General features: G+C 31.4%; 1 protein-coding gene across 5 annotated transcripts in view; it reads right to left on the bottom strand.

The window, feature by feature from the left end:
• Positions 1–26,651, bottom strand: part of LOC139516757 (UTP--glucose-1-phosphate uridylyltransferase-like) — a 47,588-nt gene extending 20,937 nt beyond the window's left edge. For 2 of the 5 annotated variants that reach the window (XM_071307044.1, XM_071307045.1), the window contains exons 1-3: positions 26,446–26,651; positions 8,969–9,103; positions 2,913–3,020 (exon numbers count right to left, since the gene is read on the bottom strand). In XM_071307044.1, the coding sequence (XP_071163145.1) occupies positions 2,913–3,020; positions 8,969–9,103; positions 26,446–26,481 (279 nt within the window). In that variant the 5' untranslated portion in view covers positions 26,482–26,651. Of the gene's footprint in view, positions 1–2,912; positions 3,021–8,968; positions 9,104–13,027; positions 13,043–19,800; positions 19,953–26,445 lie in introns of those variants that run through there. The other 3 variants (XM_071307043.1, XM_071307046.1, XM_071307047.1) reach the window with 3 other exon arrangements.
• Between the last annotated feature and the right edge of the window lie 209 nt (positions 26,652–26,860).

Below are 26,860 nucleotides of genomic sequence, written 5' to 3'. Positions count from 1 at the left end.
CAGCAAATACAAATTTTAAAGTCTTGGGTTTTACCAAAAATAGGATAAAGCACAAAAAATCCCACACTTGAGGTGAGCATAATAACATGAGATCACCATAATGCTTTGTTTAGAGGCATTACCATTTCAATCTTGGTTACGTAACCTTTAGCTAAACTATTTAAACCTGAGTTTATTATAATTGTTCAAGACTCTGTCATTTTATCAAAGATATAAACAGAAAGGTGCAGAACTGGAAATGGAATTCTGTGAGAACCAAACAAACAATAAGAAAATCAGTTTAATATCAAACATTGATCAACACAATTCTAGTATAATGGGTTTTATAATCAAAGTGCTGGATAGCACCTGTGGAAAGTTTGCAACTGTAGATTGTAATATTTCAAATAGATAGTGTGTAAATTGCATGGTTACCTTTTTTTCCTACTTAAAAAAGAAAAAACTTTATCAAGAAATAATTGTAACAGGATGCTGCTACGAAGTCTCCCAAACAAAGCTCTCAAAATTAGTCATTCCCACGGGTCGCCTGACATATAATTAAGCAAAGTCCAATACAAATTGGTCTGGTCTAGTAAAGTTATATTCATGATTTGGGGGTGGGGATCTAGACAGTTTACAAGTTCTCAAACAGGCAGGAGGTAGGGTAAGAGTGGCCCTAGGGGACTAGCCTTTTATTTCATCTGATTTGTTTTATTATTCCGTACAAGAATATATGTTGTTTCAGTGTGGGGATTTCAACAGTTTTCAAGTTTTCGAAAAGGGGGTGGATCTTGACTGTTTACAAGTTCTCAAAACAGGATGGGGTGGGGTTACACCGAGGGACTTAATTATATTTCACTTTATTCGTTTTATTGTCCAATACAAGAATATTTATGATTAAGGGTTGGGGATCTCAACCGTTTACAAGTTCTCAAACATGAGGGGTTGGGGATGACTCAGAGGTACTCCCACTATATTTCATTGGTTTTGTTTTGTTGCCCCATAAAATAGAATATATATGGTTTAGGGGTGATCATCTCGACCGTATAAGTTTTCCAAAAAAAGTTGGTTGGGTCACCCCTGTGGACTTCTTCTATATTTCATTTTGATTTATTTTATTTTCTCATACAAAAATATATATGGTTTGTGGGTGTGGATCTCAGCCGTTTACAAGTTCTCAAACAACAAGGGGATGGGAGTGACCCCTAGGGACTCGCCTTCTTTTGAATTTGATTTGTTTTATTGTCCAGTACAATATATATGGTTAAGGGGAGGGGATCTTGACCATTTCCAAGTTGTCAAACAACAGGGGGTGGGGCTGACCCAAAGGGACTCCCACTTTATTTCATTGAATTTGTTTTGTTGCCCTATACAAAAATATATATGGTTTGTGGGTGTGGATCTCAGCCGTTTACAAGTTCTCAAACAACAAGGGGATGGGAGTGACCCCTAGGGACTCGCCTTCTTTTGAATTTGATTTGTTTTATTGTCCAGTACAAGAATATATATGGTTAAGGGGAGGGGATCTTGACCATTTCCAAGTTGTCAAACAACAGGGGGTGGGGCTGACCCAAAGGGACTCCCACTTTATTTCATTGAATTTGTTTTGTTGCCCTATACAAAAATATATATGGTTTAGGGGTGGGGATCTCGACCATTTACAAGTTCTCAGACATGAGGGGGTGGGGCTGACCCAAAGGGACTCCCACTTTATTTCATTTGATTTGTTTTGTTGCCCTATACAAAAATATATATGGTTTAGGGGTGGGGATCTCAACCGTTTACAAGTTCTCAGACATGAGGGGGTGGGGCTGACCCAAAGGGACTCCCACTTTATTTTATTGAATTTGTTTTGTTGCCCTATACAAAAATATATATGGTTTAGGGGTGGGGATCTCGACCGTTTACAAGTTCTCAGACATGAGGGGTGGGGCTGACCCACAGGGACACCCACTTTATTTCATTTGATTTGTTTTGTTGCCCTATACAAAAATATATATGGTTTAGGGTTGGGGATCTCGACCGTTTACAATTGTCCCATACAATAATATATATGGTATATTGGTTGAAGTCTCAACTGTTAATAAGTTCTCAAAAAACCAGGGGGTGAGAGTTATCGAAAATTTAAAAAAAATCCCTTAGGGTTCTTAATTAGTAAATTCCTCCCTTCTGTTGGCCCCTCAAAATACAACTAAATAGACCCCAAGGAGAAAAATAATAAGAAATGAGCAAAAACTTTGTTTAGGAGTCTTAATGGCAATTAGTATAATTACGATTTTTGTTATAGTCCGATTTCTTATGCCGAATATGTAAAAGGCCGAGTTTATTATAGTCCGAGTTTGTTGTGGGCCGAGATCAGATGAGATACCATGATACTTCCGATACTCTCGGGCTTTTACATATTGAATAGAAATTTGTAAAAATCGTAGTATAAAGCGACGAAAAACATTCATGAAATATTTTAAACACGCTATTAATTTTCTCTTCAACCGGAGGAAACCTTTGAAACCGGGATTGTTGTACTCCCGTTTGGAGGCACACATATATGGATCTGACGCATGTCTGAAGAATACCGATAAAATCATAACGTAGAAACTGCTGTCTCGTGTGTGTATTGATTTTACTTTCCGCGTAGCGCAGATCCGCCATGTAGTTTTTGTTCGTCTTTCAAATGAAGTTGAATTATTTGATTTATCGATGAAAATTCAGTGCATTTTTTATTCAAGCTGTATGCTATTAAAATAGAAGAGCTCAAAATTTCAAAAGCATCTTTCTATTATTAGTTTTCAAACACCAGTACTACATTATCTAGAAGTAGGACACACTTCCTAAAGTAAGTTAGGCTGTCTCTTTTCCGGTTAGGCCGATGCCTTAAGAAAGTTTATTGCTATAGCAAGCTATAGCAAACTTTCCAAAAACCAACTGGTACTTACACCTCCTTCTGGTAACAGTTTAATTTTATCCCATAATACTGATGGCCCAGTTTCCTGTAGGTATCGACCAAATAATTGTTCAAATCCAGCTAACTCAGTTCTAGCTAACTGAAAAAAAAACAAAAAAAACATTAGCTATGTACCGGTAAGAAAAAATATTCATGAAGAACTACCTTTCTGTTTAAAATTGGTTTCAGGTAGATAGGGTGTCTTCCTCCATTTTGGATTTTAAAATACCAGAAAACATTAGGTCTAGATTTTTGATAAAATGTGCAAATTTTGCAGTAGGTAATTCATGTGTAAGATTTTTCATTATAATATAGAAAATGCCATGTTTAATCATATTTAAGGTTGTATTTTACCAAAAAACAAATACTTTCGTTTGATTCATTTTTTTCCAACTTTGCCAGATCAGGGGAGACAACTCTAATGGAAGGGCAGATAATTCAGATGGTGTTTCTTTTACAATAGAATGTGTTAGGAATTGACCCATTTTATTATGTAGCAAGAAAACGAGTCCGGTGACCCCATTTTTTCTTCTTATTATCTGAAAGAATATTATTGGAGCTATCTTCTCATATTTTATCTCAAATTCTATGGTGTAGTTTCGTTTATGACAGAAAATTGGGTTTTCCATGCATAATTTATACAAAATCGGACAATTTTGCACAACCTGTAGTGTGAAAATAAGTCTGTTGACCCATTCTTTTTATTAATGGTCTTAAACAAGCAGAATATAAACTACATTTTGGCAAATTATTAAGAAATTCTATGGATTATAATTTAGACACCCCATCTACCTTAAGGAATGAAACTGTACTAATACAGCATCTAAAATTTTGGAATAGTGGACTCCATGCACTGTCGCAGGATTATGATTCAATGTTCAGTGAACCACAAAATCTAGATCAATACCCATATTAAGCATCTATTTAATTTAATTTAATTTTATGATATTAAGAATAGATATTGTCTACTTTTTATGGTCAACTTGTTCACAAGTTGATATTACCAAAATATTGTTGCCTCAACTGAAGAACAGCGATATGTTGTTACAGTTAAATGATATGTTTCCATACACTAATAAAATTTATAAACTATCTTTTGCTATGATTATAACAATTAAGCAGCAATAACCAATAAAAGGGCTTTTTATTGAACTAAATAATAAATGCAATGTTTAACACTGTGTAATACAATATAAATCCATTATCATGGTATCTGATAGTCCTCATTATTTTATTTTGTAAATCAATTAATAATTTAGTAAACAGATGCACAACATGACATGGCAACAGATGTAAAATACAATATACAAAATAAATAATGTGTAAATAGTTTTAAAAACTTTTACTTTTGTTTGCATAGATCTATATTTGGGGGGTAGGAGGGGTCCTGATCCCGAAATCCTGGGCTTAAAAACACGAAATTCTGATGTCCCAAATTTAAATATTTTAAATCCCGACATCCCCGAAATTCGAAAAAAATAATTCTTGGACCCTGAAAGCGTCATTCCCGAAATCAAGAGCTTAAAAACACCCGATCCCAGTGTCCAGATAAAGGTCCTATCCCCCCCTGTATATTGTTATAAAATCCACGAAACAGGTACATTGTAAGTTGTAAATGTACTTAGTCAATACTTGACATAATTTTAATTACAAAGAGCTAGCAATTGGGTGCATACTAATAGGTAAAGTAAAAAAAGCTTAATAAAATCAAATCCATATACTGGATGAAATACAAATTCATATTTTGAGTGTATGGAATATTTTGTGTGAAAATACATTCTACATTCATGAGTTTAAAATAGTATTTAATCAGTTTTTGTATATAGTTATATGAGGAAAATTATTTATTTATTCTAAACAAATGAATGATTTAAAACTAGAATACACATGCTGAAATGTCTCGTCTGTTTTAATTATTGGTGAATTCATGTTGAAAGATAGTAACAAGAAGGTTTTTTATTAGGGGTTTACGCAGTATATATTGGACGAGTGATGTAGTCTTTCGGAACACCGGATGTTAGTCGGAACACTTCTGGTCTTTCTATGACCACCTTTCAAATACATGCGCAATAGCTATGACCACCTTTCAAATGCATGCGCAATAGCTTACAAATCTGTTGAATATGCATTAGCATCTTAAGTTGCTATAGAGATATTTTACGTATGATCTGAAATTTATTATGATATAATATTTTCTTGCACACGATTACAAGCTGCTAATATTAACCTACATGCGTAGTATTTTAATTAGTCAAACGATGTAACCAGCTGTGTTTAGATATGAGATAAGATTTCATGTAAACAATGCGCTTTATATTCTGAACGAGAATAATTAAAAATAAAATCTTTAGAAAGAGTTTTAGTAGCATTTTATTTTAGATTTTATGTTTAGTGAAGATGTACATGTTGTAAAAAGCAAGCTATTTATTTTTTTATACTGAAATCTTTCTTGCATATGATTAAATTACAGTTATTTTTTTTGGTTAAATATTGCAACTTTAATAAAAAAAAAAATGGTTATTAAAAATAAAATTAAATAGATATTGAATATGAAAAAATAAAATATTTTGAACGAGAACAATTAAAAATAATATCTTTAAAAAAATTATTAGCACTTTTTGAAATTTTACGTCTAGGATAGACCAAGGACATGGAAATATAATCATAAATACGTGCCTCAAATAGGTGTAAAAACGAGGATTTAAAAAAAAATCATTTATTGAAAATAACGTTAAAATTAATTATGAAAGTTATGTCCGTATTTATTTTCATTAATATTGCAAATTTAAAGTTATTTTCTTTGTTTAAATATTGCAACATTATTTACTTTTTTTAATAACCTCTGAATCCTTTTCGTCATTAAAATGCGACTGATAAGTATAGATATTCAATATGAAGGGGGAAAAAATAACCGTGACTGAAATCTAAATCTAAAATTTATTTTAAAAAATACACATTTGACCATGCAGATGTAAGAAATGATACTTCAAGCAATGAAACAACGAATTAAATGTTCCACTTTAATTACGACTGATAACCTAAAAATGAATCAGGCATGCATTTTTAGCAGACTTAACCAGGTCGGCGATAAGATATCGAATATAAAAAAAGAAGAAATCGGGTTTGGTGTCAATGAGACAACTGTCTGCAAGAAACCAAAATAACACAGAAATACAAACTATGGGTCACCATACGGCCTTCAACAACAGGCAAAGCACGTACCGCATAGTCGGCTATAAAAGGCCCCGAAATGACAATGTAAAACAATCAGTCAAAAAAGAAAATTAACAAAGTCCGTATCATCGTATGCGTAACTTAGTTGCTCAACAGAGGAACTTTACGCAAGCGTTTAAACACGCGTTCCATAAGTTTGAAGTACGTCGAAATGCAAAGGTATACGCTTGGTGAACGCTTTTACTTCAGGAAAATTTTAATGGAACATAAAAAAAATCATTCAGCTCAAGCGTTTGTCAAACGTATATACATGTACCTGTAAACTGCACGCACATAATATACACGCTACACGAGCGTTGAAAACGCTACACGTTTTAGACACGTTAAGGGCACATTGCATACAAAAATACTCGTCGCCTTAAAGCTTTCATTTAGGAAAAGAAGTCCGATACGGGTGAAACTTCATCAAACCTACAGAAGATATTACACCTCTCTAACCATGCAACATGGGACTAGACATAGAAGTACAGGAACTACTCACATTAGTTTGAGCTGTACAAGATCTACAAAAATATCCCGCCTGCCTCAAAGGTGCATATAGGATCGACCATGGTCCAGTACTAATGATACAAATATCAACCAGAGTTACAATGACGTGGTAGTAAGTCTTTAAAGGCCACCGAGCGGCCTCCAAAAATGAAAAAAAAACTACTATTTAGTCGGCTATTAAATGCCCCGACCATTAAGATTTAAAAACAAAAATCAAACAAAACTAAACAGCCTTATTGATAACAAAATAATTTACGAAAACAACTTGACCGACATGAATTATGAACAACAACCACTGTACTACATGTTTCTGGCTTTAGAATGGACATTGGCACATAAACAATGTGGTGGCCATAAACCCAACCCTCCCAAATGAACCAAACCTTCAGGACAACACATCGCAAGAAAAAACTGTAAAATATCAGTTGCAATTCGCGTCCCTAAAATTATGGGTACGGTGCACAATAATCACTTACATAAAAACAATAGACACAAATCACTGAAATAATCGCACTTACCGAAAGCTATTTCAAAGCTAGTGAACATGTAGACGAACCAGTGGACATAGACGGACTGGTAAACATGTAAACAGACGGGCGAATGTGACAGACTTATTGACAAACATTCAAATATAGACAGACCTGCAGTTGGGAATGTAGGAAGACCAGGAGAAACAGGGGTGGATCCAGCCATTTTAAAAAGGGGGGGGTTCCCAACCCAGAGTAAAGGGGGAGTTCCAGCTATATGCTCCCATTCAAATGCATTGATCGGTCAAAAAAAAGAGGGGGTTCCAACCCCCGGAACCCCCCCTCTGGATCCGCGCCTGAGAAACGCTAAGGTACGCTTTACGCACACCCAATACACGCTTTAAGCTCGTTGTGCACAGGATACAGATATGATTGACAGGTTGAATGCATCAAAATTACTAGCATTTTGGTAGCGTGCATGATTTTTTTTACCTCGGCCGACGTACGTCGGATCTATACGTTGATGTGTGAAGCCGGTATTACATTATTTAAACCACTAAACAGGCAATGTCAGTTTCTAATTCTTATGCACAACAAAAGTAGTATAAGACAATACATCTTTATTAAACAATTATCTAATATATATATAATGCCAAAAAAGCATTTGGGTTTACGATGGCATTTCTTTTTTTAAAGAAAGCAACTTGTTACAACTATGTTATATATCACATAAACTTAATATTATCAATGTTCTATAATAATGAAGATTGGATGATGTAGGCCAGACAGACATGTACACCTTACAATCATTTCTTACACCAAATATAGCTGATGTGTTGCTTATAGTATATGATAAACTGACAAAATTATGAAAACTTATTATTGACCAATTAACCATGAAAATAAGGTCATGGTCAGATAATACCTGCCAGACAGACATGAAAACTTTACAATTGTTCCAAACACCAAACATAGCTGACCTATTGCTTATATATAGTATTTGAAAAACGGACCAACACATACAAATTGTTACATTGACGGTGATTGACCAATGAACAATGAAAAGTAAGTCAAGGTCAAATGAAATTCGCCAGGCTGTCATGTACCCCTTTACAATCATTCTATAAACAACATACAGTTGACCTACTACTTAAATTATCAGAGTAATGGACCTAATCACCTAACTTTAACCTTGATCACTGTCCCATGAATTGAGGTAGAGGTCAGGTGAACCCTGTCTGACATTGCAGGGAACCCATATACTAACTATAGTTATCATATTACTCATAATGAGTGAGAAATACACATGACAAAAAAACTTTGATTTTTTTTCAAGCAGTCCCTGAACCATGAAAATGAGGTTAAGGACAATGGACATGTGACAGACAGAAACTTTGTAACATAAGGTATATAAAGCATCCAGTTCTTCTATATTTTGAAATATAAAGTTTTATACAAATAATTTACACTGCTGTTGCAGCAGCCACAGGGTAGTAATCCTTATGTCTGGCACACTTTTCGTTGTAGGCAAGAAAAATAGACATCCTAATTTTTTTCTACGTACTATCATTTATTTCTTTTGTCAGAAGAAAATGAAATTTAACTTTCCAACATTTTGACTTTTTTTTATCATTTTATCAAACTGAATATTTAAAAAGATCATTGAGACATTCCCATTACACTTATTAAGGAACCTAATAAAACAATCAGATGCAGGACCTAAAACAGATATACAAGGTACCTACTCTTCACCCTTGAAATATGTAATCTTAGGAATTTAGGATTTTAATTCTTAAATTATTTTTTTTAATTATTTTTTTTAAATTTTCAATCTAATTTTTTTTTTATTGATACTTACATCTTGTTGTGAAGTAGGAGCAGTCAGAATTAATTTCTGAAGCTCCTTGCCCATGGACTGCTGAGCATCTTGTCTTGTTCTTTCTATGAACTGTACATCACTTCCAGTTCTTCTGTGTCCGCGTACAAATGCTGTCTGTAAAACATACAATCATCTCATAAAGTTGGTATTTGGAAAAATCATTTATCTTGAAACAGTGACATGATCTTATTCAGTGACTGCATGGGAATTAATAAAAACCTGTTACTTTTAGGAACGTTGTACATGATTTTTTGGGTACAAACAAAAACAAACAAAATTCCTAAGATTTTTTCAGTGGTAGTGAAGAATAAAAATAATAATAAAAAAAGTATACTGTTAGTTTGTTAGTTTATAATTTAATGAATTAATTTATATATGTCCAGCTTATATAGCAATGCCAGATTAATATCAAGTAAAGCATTTAACTTTTTTTCACCAAACTTAAACGGTAGAATTGAAAATTTTAAATAACAGTACTAGTTTATATCCTTACCTTAATTCATTGAAAAGCAGATGATTTTTTTTTAAATATTAAGGTTTATTGACTAATGACTACATGCAAGTGAATATACCTCAAGTAATGTATAAAATGATAGGCATTCTTCATCTCCATTTTCCATGATTCAAGTGGAACAATAATGGATTGAAATCATGTAATATCATAAATGATTTAAAGTACCTATTTACATTCATTTATATATATGTCTGAGGCAACATATGTTTTCGAATCTCTCAATGTTCTTTTAAAGACATCTTACTTTTAATGGTATACACAAAACAAATGTAAATGAAACTGCCAATAAACTTCAATTGAAACAATCCCATAACCTTATATGACAAAAGCTTTGCAATTTTATCTTTGGCTCTCAACAAAATGACAACATGAAATAATAGGAATGAATTCTGTCCAGTACTGAAGACATGTAACTAAAAAGTATAGAACTTTGTTCAATCTGTTTACCTCTGCAAATACTACATGTGAATTTACATATATTTTGTTTTTTATTTTGAAAATATTTTTTATTTTTGTGAATTTGTTTTACAAAGTTATAACAGTTTCAAAAGAGGGACGAAAGATACCAAAGGGACAGTCAAACTCACAAATCTAAAACAAACTGACAACGCCATGGCTAAAAATAAAAAAGACAAACAGAAAAACAATAGTACACACGACACAACATAGAAAACTAAAGAATAAACAACAAGAACCCCACAAAAAACTAGGGGTGATCTCAGGTGCTCCGGAAGGGTAAGCAGATCCTGCTCCACATGTGGCACCCGTCGTGTTGCTTAAGTGATTACAAATCCGGTAAATAGTCTAATTCGGTAGGTCATATTCATGAAAGGGAAGGGGATTGTAGTTACGACGTAAGGAACATATCCGATATCATTTGTGAAACGGTTATTCCATAACGGTCAACCAACTTGTGATGGCGTCCGTAAAATTTACGAAGGGATGATTTCAACTTCACCATTTAGAACTCTTTCAACCGCAATGACAAGGGATGAACACACAGACAGAGGTGTATCATCACTAAATTATGCATAACAAAAACATCAAATTTAAGTTCATTTAAATCAAATTTATAAAAAACCTAATTTTACATATAAAATTTTATATTTCTTTCATTTTTTGTCAATCTTGTGGTATTCTAAACCTTTGGGTGTTATATTGATATGTATGACATGTACAAATTTACCATGTAACAAGTTCATATTAACTTTTTTTTTTAAGAACATGAAAACTTTTAAGACTTATTCATTTGATTATGAATACATTTCCTTGGTAATGTAGAGGGAAATGATATTTTGAAAACATTTGCATTAGCATTGGCACATCTCATTTCCGTAGAGTTTATTTTGCACTGTCTCCTTAGTCATGGTTCATTGACTTCAAATGTTTTCCATAGTTTACATGTTGAAATATTGCCATTTTAATTTCAGCATTTACATTATACCATTAGTACATGTATCAAAATTACATAAAGGTGAGACATATATTTGGGTCAACAATTTAGTAGTATAAAGTACTTCTAATCTCTCTAGCTTCATATAGGCTATTTCCTCTATAAAGTGTTTTATTGTTAATGTTTTATTGTATCAATGAAGCTATAAAAAATAAAGACTGAATAATGTTAATAGACTCAAAAGATATAAATATATATATATTCATTAAATAAAATAATAAAATAAGTAAAAAGTTAACAGTTCCATTCTATCGATTTCATCCTTCCATTGGGACTCTTCAGGATAACTGATGTAGTGTCGCTATAGGCGACATCGTTAAGGAGGTTTATGATGTTCCGCCATTGTTCGTTATTAAAAGTTCTCTGGATTTAATTTCGATCGGAACGTTGTTATGATATAATGTTCCATCTCTTTTCTATATGCTTCATCCCGTCTACATTTAAAAATAGGCATTATTTGAAAATGCTTTTTACCACAAGTGTCAAGATGGGCACTAATTGGCGAATTTCTGTATTATGGGTGTTTTATTTGTTCTTTGTGAACTCGCAACAAATAAAACACCCACAATACAGAAATTCACCAATTAGTGCCCATCTTCAAATTAATATTTAAATGTTCAAAGTATGACTGACTCTATACCAAATGTGTAATTAAATAATATTATCTAGCAAATTTAGTAATAGTTATTATTCTTAAAATAATAATTCCCAACTTGAATAGATTTATCATGCAATGTTGCCCTTTGTCATTATCCCATAAGATCTGACATAAAAGTTGGTAACAGAATTTCAGCAGCTACCCTGATCACTTCCAATACAATTAAAACCATAAACTTCATACATTTATAGAAGATTAAATCACTAATTTTAAAATTGAAACCTTCCAATTTTCTTATCAAATGTAAATGTATGAATCTTTTTAACTTTTCACTTTAGTAGCTTTAAATCTTACATAATCAAATTTCTATTTTCAATTCTGTTACTGAACTTCAATAATTCTCATATCAACTTATCTCATATAAATCAGTAAAAATATATTTATATTGAAACCCTTTTTCTGTTTTTAATAATAAGATTGAAAAGAAAAGAGTTAATTGGTGAAACAAGATATACAGCTATTTACTTGTTTACAAAAGCAACCTTTCTCGTATAAATATGTACATTTTAATAATATCAATAAATATACTGTTTATTATTTCTAGCCTATGATATAGTAATGTTTTCCTTTTTGTCAAACATAGATTGTCTCCCATTTGCAAGTACTTGTAATTCATCACTAAAAATGTGTATGTTCAAATCTATATCAAAAGAAAAACTGCAGACGGTAACAATGATAATAAAAAAAAAATCCCTGGATTAAAACTTGTTATTTTTCTCTTCAAGTCCAAACTTGGAGGTAAATTAGGAGTCTATGGATAACCAATTACTAAACAAAAAAATGTCAGATATGAATATAGGACAGAGTTCAAATCACAGTTAAAATTTATGAAGATGAAAGTAACAATTAGTTTGATATAATTTTTTCTTTGATTTGTTTAAGATTTCTTTTCTTTACATCCTTTTTTTTGGTTAACTTTTATGGATCAAATAAATCTCTTGTAAAATATAAAGTAAAAATCAAAATATTCCTTTTATAAAAACAAGCTGTCAAAATGTCTTGATCATTTGACTGGCTAAGAGATAAAATCCTTCCTATGATTAAAATTTGATAAATCTCATTAAGCAATGCCAAAGATAAACACATTTCCTAACCTGCATAATGTATTAATTTAAAAAAATATTTTTTTATAAAATATTGACAATATTCTCTTTTTAATATTTTAACTTTTGTGACTATCGTATCTGTTTGTTTACCATCTGATATTACATCAAGTGAACAAGAAAGCTATTTTCAGAGTTTTATTTTTAAAAGTGTCTTTCAAATGGAAGTATTGACCATCAACAAATCCTTTGCAAATGTAAGATAATCAATTTGTACTAAGCATAAAGCGTGATAAACAAGAGAGTCCTCACTTTTTAAGATCTGAAAAAATAAAATGTACATAGAACCTATGCCCACACAATAACTTACCTCTGGCCACTGGAGCTGTTCAAAGAAACTTTTATTACGAATGTTTATTGTACTCATACTTTTTTTGGGAAGAGAAAGTAATATTAAAAGTAACCTCACAAGCTTAACTGCTAAAAATCAACTGATCTAGAGTAATGAACAGTATTATGAGTCTTAAAAACATGTCAAATTATGTACAGTTTAATCCTTTAATCATATTGATGATAAATTTGAAACAGGACTTATGTTATTTGTATGTTTATTTTGTATCAGTTTAAAACTTCCAAGATATTTATTGATAAGCCGAGGTAAAAATGACTGATCATGATATACTACATGTACTTCAGAACAAACATTAAAACTTTAAGCAATTTTAAATGTAGTTCCCTTCATTTTGCTCACAATTGTATTAGTGTGTATGTGTATTTGTATAAAAAATTGAGAAAAAATATTGTGTGGCCTTGCTACTATGGTAATAACAACTTTTTAAGAGCTCTTAGTAAAAAAAAACTTTTACATCAACAAACATTTCTTTTTTTAAACAAGTAGCGTGGGATAAAGTAAAACATATTTGACATTATATATAAACCAAATGTTCTCAACTTACAAATTAGATGACACTGAAATATGAAACTATGAGGATAGGCCACAATGACATAATTCTTCGGTTTCTCAGCAGATAAAATAAAGAACAAAAATATTTTAACCATATTTCCTTTTTGGTTTCATCATTCTTTTTTCTCTTTAATTTTACCTGTCAGAGATAAAATTATAGGTGGCCTTACATATTTTGTTAAAAGAATTATCATCATAACTTTTTAGTTTGAAATAACATATATATATATTCAAAATTCAAGAGTTTATCCAAAATTGAGGTAAATTATATGGCATTCCAATATCATTTCAGTTCCTAACATCAATGAAGAGATATCAATTGTAGAAATCTAGATATGATGTTATAACTTTTGCACCATACATATTTGTCCAATTTGCTATCATATTACTCTGCCAATAAATATAAATGATGTAACATACATATATTTATTAAAAATTCAAAGGGAATAATTGTACAAGGTGTGAGATGATACTGAACTTCTATAAGTCAATACACAAATTAATCATGTTTTGCTTTGCTAACAATCATTTAGTTCAATTTACTAAGGATGTCACAATCCATTTCAGGGGCGGATCCAGGATTTTGGAAAGGGGAGGGGGGGGGGGGGGCGAAGTTTTTAAAGATCGGCGAGCGGAGCCCTTTTTTGGGGCTAAAAACATAAAATAAAGTAATATGCACTTTTTTAAAAACCGTTCCTGGCGTGGGGCATATTTTGTATTTGCTGTAAAGGAGTTTATAGGGTTGGAAATTTTCGATGCTGTATTCTCCCTATTTTTTGTCTATCATATAAGAACATTCCGGTCAGACATTAAAACCCCTGCCACAAACAAATATGCCCGTTTTATTCATCATGTTCATTTAATGCCATACAATTCTGTTGGAAATATTCATTTCTAATAGCAAAAGGGGGGGCAAGATTTTTGTTTTCAATCCAGATACGGCCAGAATTTTTCATAAAGGCCACATCCAGCAGGCAGGTTGCAGTCTGGTCTTGAAAAAAGTATTCAATATATCAGTTAAAAATTGAGGCCTGCTATTGGAAATTTGATTCGAGATAGTACATGTACATGATGTAGCTGGAAAACTTTTGAGCACAGACTAAAACATTATGAACAAAATGACATTTTTTTTTAATTTCTTGATTAAATGAACAAAGATAAATCAAAAGATGGATGAATTTATTTATGAAACATTGAACCAATTAACACATATAGTTACCAAAACACACTAAGGGTATTGTTGACAAACAGGCTAAACTATTATTATAATATAGAAACAATTTTTAGATATTGACAGTGTTCTCATAGAAATTTTTAAATATTGCTGAAGAGCATGATATACATTAAATTCAAACACTTACAATCAACGTTGACATTGTTCATGGAAACGTCAGCATAAATATACTCTATTAACAGCTGTCTCTACAGATACTTTTTTTTATGGTGAAAACATCTAAACAACTTATGTTTACCTTTGAATGACATTCACAGGGGAAAAAGATGGGATAAGATAAGAGTTTGAAAAAAAACACTGTCTGGCATTTTGTATTAATAGCCATTAAGAAAAGAGTTTTTTTTTTGTTTATATGTACAACTTGAAATATATGTATAATCCTCCAGCATCTCCTAATGTTGTACCATCTAAATAGTCTCAAGCAGAAAATATACAATCTGCTGTAAAATTTTGTATTATAACTGCAAAGAAGATGATTGCTGTCATGGTCATCAATTCTAGTATGACAAATTCCAACTAAACATCTATGTTTCAGTAATGTCTTGACAAGATTTTGACCTTTAACCTTGAACTTAGCAAGACCTTTATGCCTTGTATCAAAAGGTGTTATCCCTCTAAACATACAGTCTTAACAATGAATTTTAAAATCTACGGGCCAGAAACTCAACTTTTGGAAAATTTGAGTTAGATTCTGTTGGCCTGTAAATATGATAATTACATGCCTGAGAGCAATTTAACAAGCCTTTCCTGCTGGGCCTGTGGTTCGGGATGAAGACTGTACCTCGAGGACTGTACATGGGAACAATACATTCATCATGAAGAATGTAAAAGTTGGTTATATGTATTAAAAGCACAGCAGAACTGGTGTTAATGAGACAACAACAAAACAGCACAAAGGTTTACACAGCCCCTAGTATATCCTACTTTGTATATACGTAAATTGCTTCCATAAGGTGCAATTTCAAGGAGGTAAAATGTAAATGGGTAGTAATATATATGTCAATTGGACACTTCTTTTCAACTTCTGATTAACAAAATGTACTATAACTGATCAAAATAAATATATCAATAATCCAATAATGATAATATCTATCATCTGCTGGATTTTTCATTATTTGTCAATTAAATAAACGCTATTAATAAAATTAAAATGTGACAGATTGTTGGATACCTGAGAAATATATGAGTGTTATAATTTTGCTATAAAATTTATATATAGATCAGGATTTACTTCCATACTTCAATATATGAATTGAGTGTGATTTTTACCCCAGGATCATGCCTCATGTGACTCATGTCTGTTCCAAAATTTGATTTTGAGAACACCCCCTCTCCTTCCTCTTATTAGCCATTGTGATTGATTATTCACATAAATCCATTGAATTATGCCTGGTGCAAAATTTTAGAAAGTTGTGTGAAAGTTAATGTTAACCACTTATTACTACTATTAACAGATTAAATTACAAACTTTTATTTAATTCACTGGATTCTATCACTACTTAAAAACTGAATATTTAAAGATTGATTTTTCTTCGAAACAGAGCAATTATACATTTTTTACCTTGTATCAGGTTTTAAAGTTTCTTGGAAAGATTTAATTTGTATGCAAACAAATATCACAAAAGAAAATTTAAAATTATGATGAAATGATTTTTAAAGGAAAGGTCTAAAGAGATGCTTTGCAAATACAGTGGTGCAATTTACAACTCATTGAAAATTAATTCTCATTACATTAGTTTTAAAAATGTACAGAGGCAATGATGGCGATGTCAGCTTATTACCATATTTATTCAAGATTTTTCTGCCAGTATCATACATGATTACATGAAGGACATCTCCACTTCTTTATGATTACTGGTAAATTTCTAATTAAGTAAAATGAAGAAAACTCAGTAAAGTATTGTCGAAGACTCCTTTCACACTAGGACATTTAGACCGATTAGAAATAGATCTGTTCACTTTAAATCGATTTAAGGGCTAATGTGAACGTTTTGAATCAATCTTTAATCGGTCTAAAAAAGAGAGGAAATTAGTTAACCACATTTATATGTACATGTGCATTCTAGAAACCCATCAGTGGTTGTATTATGTCGTATCATATTGTTTTATGTTATTCGGAGACATTGGTGTCGAGCACAGATCTAAGATAGTTCCTGATTAATTCAATCACAACTCTTTTTAAACAGGGACAATTAATAGCCTTGATATACTGTATGGTGTATAGATACATCATACCCGTCTATTGTTAAAAATAACTGGGTATGCGTTGACTTTGACCATTTGAGACATTGCGTTCCTGCCACATTATTGATGTGTATACATAGGTCTCCTTTTATTCATACAGTTTAACTGTTCATATAAGTTACGTCAAAGAGGGCGATATTTAATTTACACCATGGTACTACCATGGTTAATGCAAAACGATAGCTTTCAAGGAGGGTGACTAGCACTCAAATGTATTGTGGTAAATTTTGACTCAATGGTTAAAAAGAGCTGACATGAAGGTCATTATCACTACGTTAACACTTATGTCTACCAAGAAATAAATTGAAATACAATTTTGCATGACCAACGATGGGAATAAAATTTAGAAAAATAAGCTCTGACAGGATCAAAATTAAATTTAAGCCAGTTACGAAAAGATCATCTTCAACTACTTTTGTTTGCTAGCTGTGAAGCTCAATAAAGTTGCATCCCAAAACTGATAATTATTAGTAAAATATTAGATTTAGTAAGCATGGGAAACACTTTAAAATCAATGAGATATATGCAATATCAGATCTTAAATATTTAAAATTTACGTGAGTTGCATTAAATATTCAGCATTCACTTTTTTTCAGCTAGTACGGATGATTGATAAATTAAATTCAAAAGAGGATGATTGATAAATTAAATTCAAAAGCGATGTAATGCATGTTTCAGTCAATACATTACAGTTAAATAAATTACATCATACATTGCTGACAACATGGGTGTAACAATTAATTTAATTCATTGCTTTTAAATTTGAAGTCATAAAAAGTCCAAAATTAATTCATTTGAAGGGACAACACCTTGGTTCATCCATAGTCCAAATATTTAATGAAAAGTTTAAAATAGAATCAAATTACAATATAAATCATAAACAGCCATTTAAGAATTATTCATAAATCCATTGATAGCTTGAAATAATAAACATTAGAAACAAGGATTTTACATGGATTAATACAGGATATTGTTTGCTTTTCAAATTAAATTGCTTCATGTAAAAAAAATCCTTGCAAGACATGTATATGTGTATATTGTCAGATCATGTTTTCGTACGTCATATATGTTTGTATTTAGCATGTTTTTTCAATGGAAATTGTGATGTCACAATGAATTCTTAAGTATGACTTAAAATAGCACGAAAACCAATAATTATAGAATAACTAATCGAAGAATTCAAATAGAGAAAAATATTCAACGAGTGACCGAACAACACATTAATTCACGAATGCGTGTAGCGCATGAGCTAATTATCAGTGTTGTTCGGTCACGAGTTGAATATTTTTCAATATTTGAATTCTTTAATTAGTTATTCTTTTTATTACATTGGCAAACGGCTTTTTTAAAGAAATTAATGTTAAACATGTAAGGGACTATATCTTTTTTCTACGCATTCACAATTTGTTTTAATCCGCCGTTATCGACGTCTTGACAACGCCTATTGTTGTATGACGTCAGAGAGTGAAATAACCACGTTTATTTCACATGTGAAATTATCGGTTTTTATTTAACTCGGAAATCAATGTAATTCATTGCAACCAATGTAATAATACATGATAATATTAACCTTATGTTTAAACACATATGTAAATGCTACTATAAATTTAATAAAAATGTAATGGAATATAAACTACAGGGGCGGATGCAGCCATTTTAAAAAGGGGGGGTTCCTAACCCAGGACAAAGGGGGGGTTCCAATTACATGTCCCCATTCAAATGCATTGATCGTCCAAAAAAAAGGGGGGTTCCAACCCCCGGAACCCCCCCTCTGGATCCGCGCCTGAAGTTCATAAATAAAAATCCTAGAAAGAATTGTACAAAATGTATTGTGCATTTTACAAGGATTTAGTGATTTTTAAATAGCAAAACAATTACAAGGAAGATAATAACAAAAGCCAACAACTATTTTGAAAAGGTCAAATATTCAAGTCATATAATAATACATGGCAGGAAAATCTCATTTCACTGTCTTTTTTACCTCCCCTCACATGCGTCTTTGGTCCCACTATATTCTTTATATGCTTACTTGAGTCAAGAGCCTGTGGTTAAGAGGTTGTTGGTAGCTGTCTGACATATTTTTTGGCCACTTATAGTTTTAGCTTATAGCTTATTAAAGCCTTAGTTTTTCTTGTTTGGACTATTTCACCTTTTGTTATGTGGAGAGGGGGAGGGGGGGGGGGGGGGATTATCAGTATACCAAAATATATGGTCAAGCAATTTACCTGTCACAGAAAATATATAGTGAGACACAGTTACATAATTCAGCACCCTTCGGTCTCCGGTGGATAGCTTTTTCATTGATAATTATGCCACATTGCCTTATCACTGAACTTATATTTAACAGCAAAAAGTCAAAAGAACAAGGGTAAATCTTTAAGAAGGGCATTTAAATGATACTTCTATTTACATGTTTTATATCTACCCAAAATAAGTTCCTTTAGTCTGTCACCAAAAAAACACAAAACACATCATTTATATGAAATAGATAGTTGTTGTGCATTTTAAATACTAAAGTATGTTGTGCATTTCATATTATCGTTTCACAGAAATTAAAACTCTCTTTGTTATTAACTTTTAAAATCATGCATGACTTGTAAATACTAGTTTTACATTTAAAAACAAAAATCAATTAAATGCTTTAAAATTTTATTTGTTATTTAAATTACATGTAATTTTATATTTATAATTATTTTCTTACCCAATTCTCAGTCATGTTCTTATCATTCATAGTTCTCTCCTACTCCTAACTCCTTACTTAATTCATGATATGTTTATTTCATGATTTGTTGAGAAAAAAAAACAAAAAATAGTACTTGTTATTCATTAGACAATCTGACGAGTACACGTAGTAATCTTGTCTCAGGTGTTCATTGATTGTTTTGCAATATGGAGTTCAATTTCTATAGTCTTTGTGAGTTTAAATAGCCAAATGGTTTAAAAAATGTATGGTAATTCTAGAAATCTGTAGAATATACTGAAATATTCATAAGAAGTGTAAAGGTTTTACTCATTCGTTGAAAACAAATTTCAGATTTGCATTTTTCTGACTTTTATAAACGCATGTATACAGGTAAGTGACGTCAAAGTTGTCGTTTGTTAAAATTATGCAAATTAATAACAAATGCCTTATCAAATTTTATTGCTTTTTCTTTTTTTACGTTTTTAAACAAGGAAGAACAAACTTTTTGAAACTTTATCCTTCAAGCATTGGTAAACAAGAAAATATGGAGATGTCTCACCATAAATAACTATTGAAAAGACAATTAAAAAATACTGTTCCAGTGTTGGTTTAATTTATATAATGCTTCTAAAAAAAACATGGGTCAACATTTAGCTTGAGGCCAGGAGTAGATTACCTTAGCCATATTTGGCACAACTTTTTTGAATTTTGGGTCCTCAATGCTCTTCAACTTTGTATTTATTTGGCTTTTTTAACTATTTTGATATGAGCGTCACTGATGAGTCTTGTGTAGACGAAACGCGCGTCTGGCGTATAAAATTATAATCCTGGTACTTTTTATAACTATTATGATTAAAAAAAGATGTGGGTATATCGTCGCTGTTATGCAAAAACCTCGTATCTCAATTTTTTGTGGAAATCTTTTTATTGATTATTTAGAATTAAATATGTATGTTCCACTGTATGCGAAAATATCTGATCTTCTAACCAATCATTAACCTGAATTCTGACATGTGACGAAAAAGTGTAGTCGGATTGGTGAGACATTTTGTTGTTCGAAAATATCGTATCTCAAAAGAAAAACACACGGCACGGCATCAATTTTAGGTTCTCAAAGCTAATAAAGCTTAGAAATAATGTGAAAAGCTTTCAAAATACAATATAGGTGCAGACATTTTTGCTCGTCTTGGTAATTTATTGGTTAGAAGATCAGATATTTTCGCATACAGTGGAACATACACATTTAATTCTAAATAATCGAAAAAAGATTTCAGTTTTTACTGCCTGGTGTGAAATAATCAAAACCTCAGATACGAGGTTTTTGTATAACAGCGACGATATGTTTGTCAGACAGTAACCAAGTGACAAAACAATCCAAAACATTGATATATTCAGGCCAACAGATAGGAACTGGATAGGACCTACACTAATTTAATTAAGAATTTGTTTTCCATGTATTCTATGACAAGCTTATTTCTCAAATGCCCAGGTTTTAATTCACCTATTAAATGCAGCAATAGTACTTTTATTTTCTATTTGACATAATGAAAACAGATGATATGTATCTATGTAAAACTTGATGTGACCCAAGTGTGAATGATGGGTAGGTGTTTTAACTTGCATGACACTAAAGACTAAATTTGTTCATTTAAGTATCACATGTCTGTCTATGAAAAAAATAACACCTTTAATTTCAGAGACAAGTTCCTGTTATGTGTGGTAATAAACAGTATCTTTGACCAACATATCAGAAAAACACCATCTTTAAACGAAATAATCTCAGGCTTTTGTTGAAATAACATTTCAGCAAAAATCTGTGGTGTCAAAAATGCAGGTATGAAAAATATTCTGCATCAAGAAAGAATAAAAGATAAATAATTGATAACTGAAGAGAAGGGGAGATAACCTTTGAATTTATAAAAAAAAAAACTTAAATTCTGCATTTAAAACTATGAACATAATAAATGAACAAATTTATTGAATTTGATAAAAGACAAAACCAAGACATAACAGTAATGAAATGCTTCGCTGAGCACAGCCTGGTACGACCACAGATGTCGAAGCCTAACAGTTGGGGCAAATTTGGACACAATATTCAAGCGTGGACACAATATTCAAGCTTTGATTGTGATCAAATTGTGACAAAATATAGGTTTCTGACACAAAATATGAGATCCGTACACTTAAACACAAGATATTGTCTGGAAACTAGAAAAATGTTCGTTTTTGGCCCTTTTTAGCTCCTTACCCTACACCTGCATGTTTGGAGCAATTTGCCCCAAACTCAATCTCAGCCTTCTCTTTGTGATATGGAACCTTGTAGTACAATATCAGAGAGATCCATACACTTACACACAAATTATTGTCCGGAAACTACAAAAATGCTTGTTTTTGTCCCCTTTTTTGGCCCTTAGTTCCTAAACTGTTGGCACCATAACCCCCAAAATGAATGCCAACCTTCTACTTGTCAAACACTGTGGTACAATTTCAGAGCAATCGAAATACTTACACAAGTAATTATCCTGAAACTAGAAAAAATGCTTGTTTTGGGCCCCTTTTATGCCCCTTATTTCTAATCCGTTGGGACAATCATACCCAAAAAAAATCTCAACCTTCTTTAAATTGTGGTATTGAACCTTCTTAAATAATTTATAGAGATCCATTTAATTAAACTAAAGTTATGGGCTGGAAACCGAATGTGTCTTTGGACGATGAAGCAGATGATGCTGACAACACCATCATAGCATTATAAGAACCAAAAATATGTCGTAAAAAAATATGTATAAAATAAGACTAATACAATAAAAAAAAATCTTTTTTTTCATGAAAAAAAGAAGAAAACTTCAGACAGCCAAATAATAAATATGAAGATGATTTCTTAATAACAGGAAGAAAATAAAGAAAAGAAAAGAGTTCTAATGTCCCCTGTGTTGCACCTTTTTTTCATACAAGGTACAAGGGCAATAATACACTTTTTTGTTATTTAATTTTTTTTGTCAATATCTTAGAGAAATGAATGCTTTAAAGCAAGTTCTATGTGATTTCCATTAAAATTAATATTTCCAGGGACATAGATTGTTACCAATATCTGATCGGTACTTATTTTCAAAAGTGTCAAAAACATTACTGATATAAAGATGTAATACCACCATTGATTTTCCCCTATTAGTCTTTGTTAAATTCTGCACTTTTCAAAAAATTATGCCGAATTTACCTTTCTTTCAAATAAAGAAATATTAAGTCTTGGCATGAGTACAGTTTTTCTCCTGTCCAGCACTAAAGAAAAAAATTCACATAATGTTTCATTTCATATAATGGAAGTGTAATCAAACTTTCTGTTTAAAGGGAAATAACTCAATCACATAATAACTACCACTTTTGGTTACTAGAAAGGGCTACAAGTCATCAATGAGAAAAGCTAAAATCGTGAAAATTGAACTCTACTGTAATTAAGTAACAGGAAATATCAACATAGCATTTTCATGCTAATGAATGGACACTATTGGTCTATTTGTACTGTAAATAAAAACCAGATGCTCCGCAGGGTGCAGCTTTATACGACCGCAGAGGTCGAACCCTGAACGGTTGGGGCAAGTATGGACACAACTTTTAAGCTGGATACAGCTCTGAATTTGGATTGTGATTAAATAGTTGACACAGCATAGGTTTCTGACACAGAATGAATGTGGTCTAATGAACTTAAAATTATCTTTTTTTGCTTTGGAGCAATTCACTATGCTGTTGAATATTAATCCTCTCAAACAAAAAATATTTGAAGAAATTTTCTTTTTAATTTCTGAAATCTGAAATGAGAAAAATTCACCTCCCCCTTTCCTTTATTCCAAAAATGATCTCCATTCAAATGCTAATGCAGTTTGCAACAATAACTACTCATTTAAATACATCATAAATATTAAAATATAAAATGTCATACAGTCATGGTTAAAATTAATAGTAATTAATAGTAACTTCTAAAAAAAATAAATGGGGAATGTGTCCAAAGGGACACAGACGATGCCCCCTCTAGCATATAACGTTATAAAGGGACATAATTTTAGAACTATAAAAGTGAAGCTGCCAAAAATTGAACTTAAACTGAGTTTAGAGGAAATAAGCATAATATACACATTTCATTAAATTTAGTTAAGACAAACTTAAGTTAGTAGAACAGAAACTAAAAAATTCTTCAATTTTTCCATTTGTAAAGGGGCATAATTCTAGAATGGTAATCAAAGTGCTTGTAATCACTGAATGGTAAAGATTGCTTTAATTTATCAGTTGGTAGTGAAGTGAATATTGCATTGTATATTGTATATAGCATTGACTTAAGTTGATTCAACTACTCTTCTGGACAAAGAAAGATAACTCCAATTTTCAAAGAAGATTTCATAAAGTATTGGTTTTAGGTGATTCAACATCCATTCTGGACAAAGAAAGATAACTCCAATTTTCAAAGAAGATTTCATAAAGTATTGGTTTTAGGTGATTCAACATCCATTCTGGACAAAGAAAGATAACTCCAATTTATTGTATTGAAACTACAAAAATGCTTGTTTTTGGTCCCTTTTTCCTTTTTCCTAAACTGTTTGCCCCATAACCCTTAAAATATATCCCAACTTTCTACTTAAGGTATTAAACATTGTGGTACAATTTCAGAACAATTGGAATACTTATACACAACTTATTGTCCTGACACTAGATAAATGCTTGTTTTTGGGCCCCTTTGGACCCCTAATTCCTAAACCTTATTGACCATAACTCCCAAAATCAATCCCAAGCTTCCTTTTGTGGTTATAAACGCTGCTGGATAACTCGGACTAAAACAAAATCGGCCTATAACAAAATCGGACTATAACAAACTCGGACTGTAACAAACTCGGCCTACCATTATTTATATGCAGAACTATATTGAACAAACTCGGACTACGATTAGTAGATTGTTTTTTTTTTACTTTAACAAAAAAAAAAACTTTATATATTAAAATTATATACTTTAACGTTTTTTTACATCTATTTAAACCCAAATAACTGCAGCTTTAAACAATATTTTTCAAATCAATTTTGTCATAGATGGCAATAGCAGACATTTTAAAGGTATACAGAACTGAAATGTAGGGCATTCAGTCAAAGATTTACTAAGAAATACTTCTTTGAAATCGTGTTATTCATTTAGGAAATTGGCCGAAAATCGTTATCCGTTTTTCGGTCCTTGCGGTAAGTGCCGCAATTTTGTCGTAGTTTAAAATAAAATCATATTTGTTATAAAAATCTTAGTTACCGGCATATTTCTTCCATTTCAGCCATCTCTTGAAGTATTTACTACTCAAAATTAAAAAAACAGCGAAATTGTGTCCCCGGCGAATATGCGCACCCCACTCTAGAAATGTATTAAATATTTGTTATATGAGTTGATTTGATATGTTTAAACAAATTGCTTTCTTTAAAACAAGAAATGCAATCGTAAACCCAAAGGCTTGTTTGGCATTAAATATAAGATAATTGTTTAATAAATATGTATTGTTTCAATTATTATTTTTGTGGTATAAGAATTAGAAACTGACATCGATAATCATTGTTCAATATGGGTGATATATTCTTGTTAAAGGAATCATTGACCACGTCCAAGGATTATTTTTTTGTCCTCTCTCCCGAAAGACAACATGCTAAGTCACCCACTGGATGTTCCATTCTAAGGTGCTGGATTTTTTTTTAGATAAGAGTTAGTTTTAAGGCTAAAATTCAAATGAAAATGTGAAGAAATTTAATCAATTAATGATTATTTGTGTTTAAGAAATGCAATACATGAACCTGTGAAATAGCTGTTATTTGAATAATGGCTTGATATTGATCATTATCAAGATCCTTGCACCTGTGTCATCAGTACATGTGCCAGTTGTTTAACTTATGGTGATTAAAAAGGTGTCAACGATACACGTGACATAATGTCATAATCAATTAAGATATGCATATAATAAAAAATTATTTTCAGAGAGGGACATTATTACAAATAATTATACTGAAAAGACAAATCAGTGGTGAATTTTCATATTAAAAAGAAGTTTTTTGTACTTTTTTTTATATATAGATATCTATCATGTTAACATATTTTTTTTTATCCCCTTCAAAAATGTTTAAAATAAATTATTTAATTAATTGTAGGTAAAAATTAATTTCAAATTAATTAAAATTAATTCCCAATAGCAACAACAACCAACATTATACTTATATACATGTATGTCTTATATTCTTCTAGTAGTCCGAGTTTGTTTGTTTATTATACATCAATAATGGTTATTCCTAACCTGTTATACCACTTAAATTAATCTTAAATTTGTTAACATCAGATCATATGCTTGATTTAAGATTAAATAGTAAAAGACTAAAACAATATACAATAATACGGTCGGTGCCCAAAAATGGTGCATATAGTAAAAAAAAAATGTAATTGATCACGTTTGTTATTGATAAAAGGCCACGCATGCAATAGTTGATAATCATGTTTCATATACTGCAAAACTTATAAAAGAAGAAAAAAAGAGTATTAATTTAAGAATTTGACTTTCTCAGTTTCTGCGTTGCACTAACTTTGCCAGTGTCGACTGTTATGGACTTTAAAATCAATCAAATTTGAATGCAATAACAAAATTAAAGAAAAATTCTTACAGTGGTAGGCACAGCAGTCCCTGTATTCGCTGTCATCCTTTCTGTACGAAATTTACACAATGTTTATAAGCAGATTAATGTATCCTTGAAAATGGGATTTTCTTGAATTTCGGATATTCTTTGGAGTATTCCGTACAAATCGTTTCCGAATGTTACAAATATAAATGTTGAATCAAGTCGGTACGTTTCCGCAATTTTTTTCCAAGCTAAGATCATCGACGTCTAATACGATCTAATACTAATAGTCATAGACTAAGGACCTATAACTAATTACTATACTGTTGTTTTCATTGAATTTCATAACGTAAAGAACAACGTGAATGAAACAGTTTTATAAGTAACTAACTTCGTAAACCTGTAAAAGCATTGGTATCCGCTTATTCGAAAGTTTAAAAAAAAATAATAAGAAAGAATC

Source organism: Mytilus edulis, chromosome 3, assembly GCF_963676685.1.
Source record: "Mytilus edulis chromosome 3, xbMytEdul2.2, whole genome shotgun sequence".
Taxonomy (NCBI): Eukaryota; Metazoa; Mollusca; class Bivalvia; order Mytilida; family Mytilidae; genus Mytilus; species Mytilus edulis.
The sequence above is the reverse complement of the archived record's forward strand: the minus strand, read 5'-3'. Positions and strand labels throughout refer to the sequence as shown.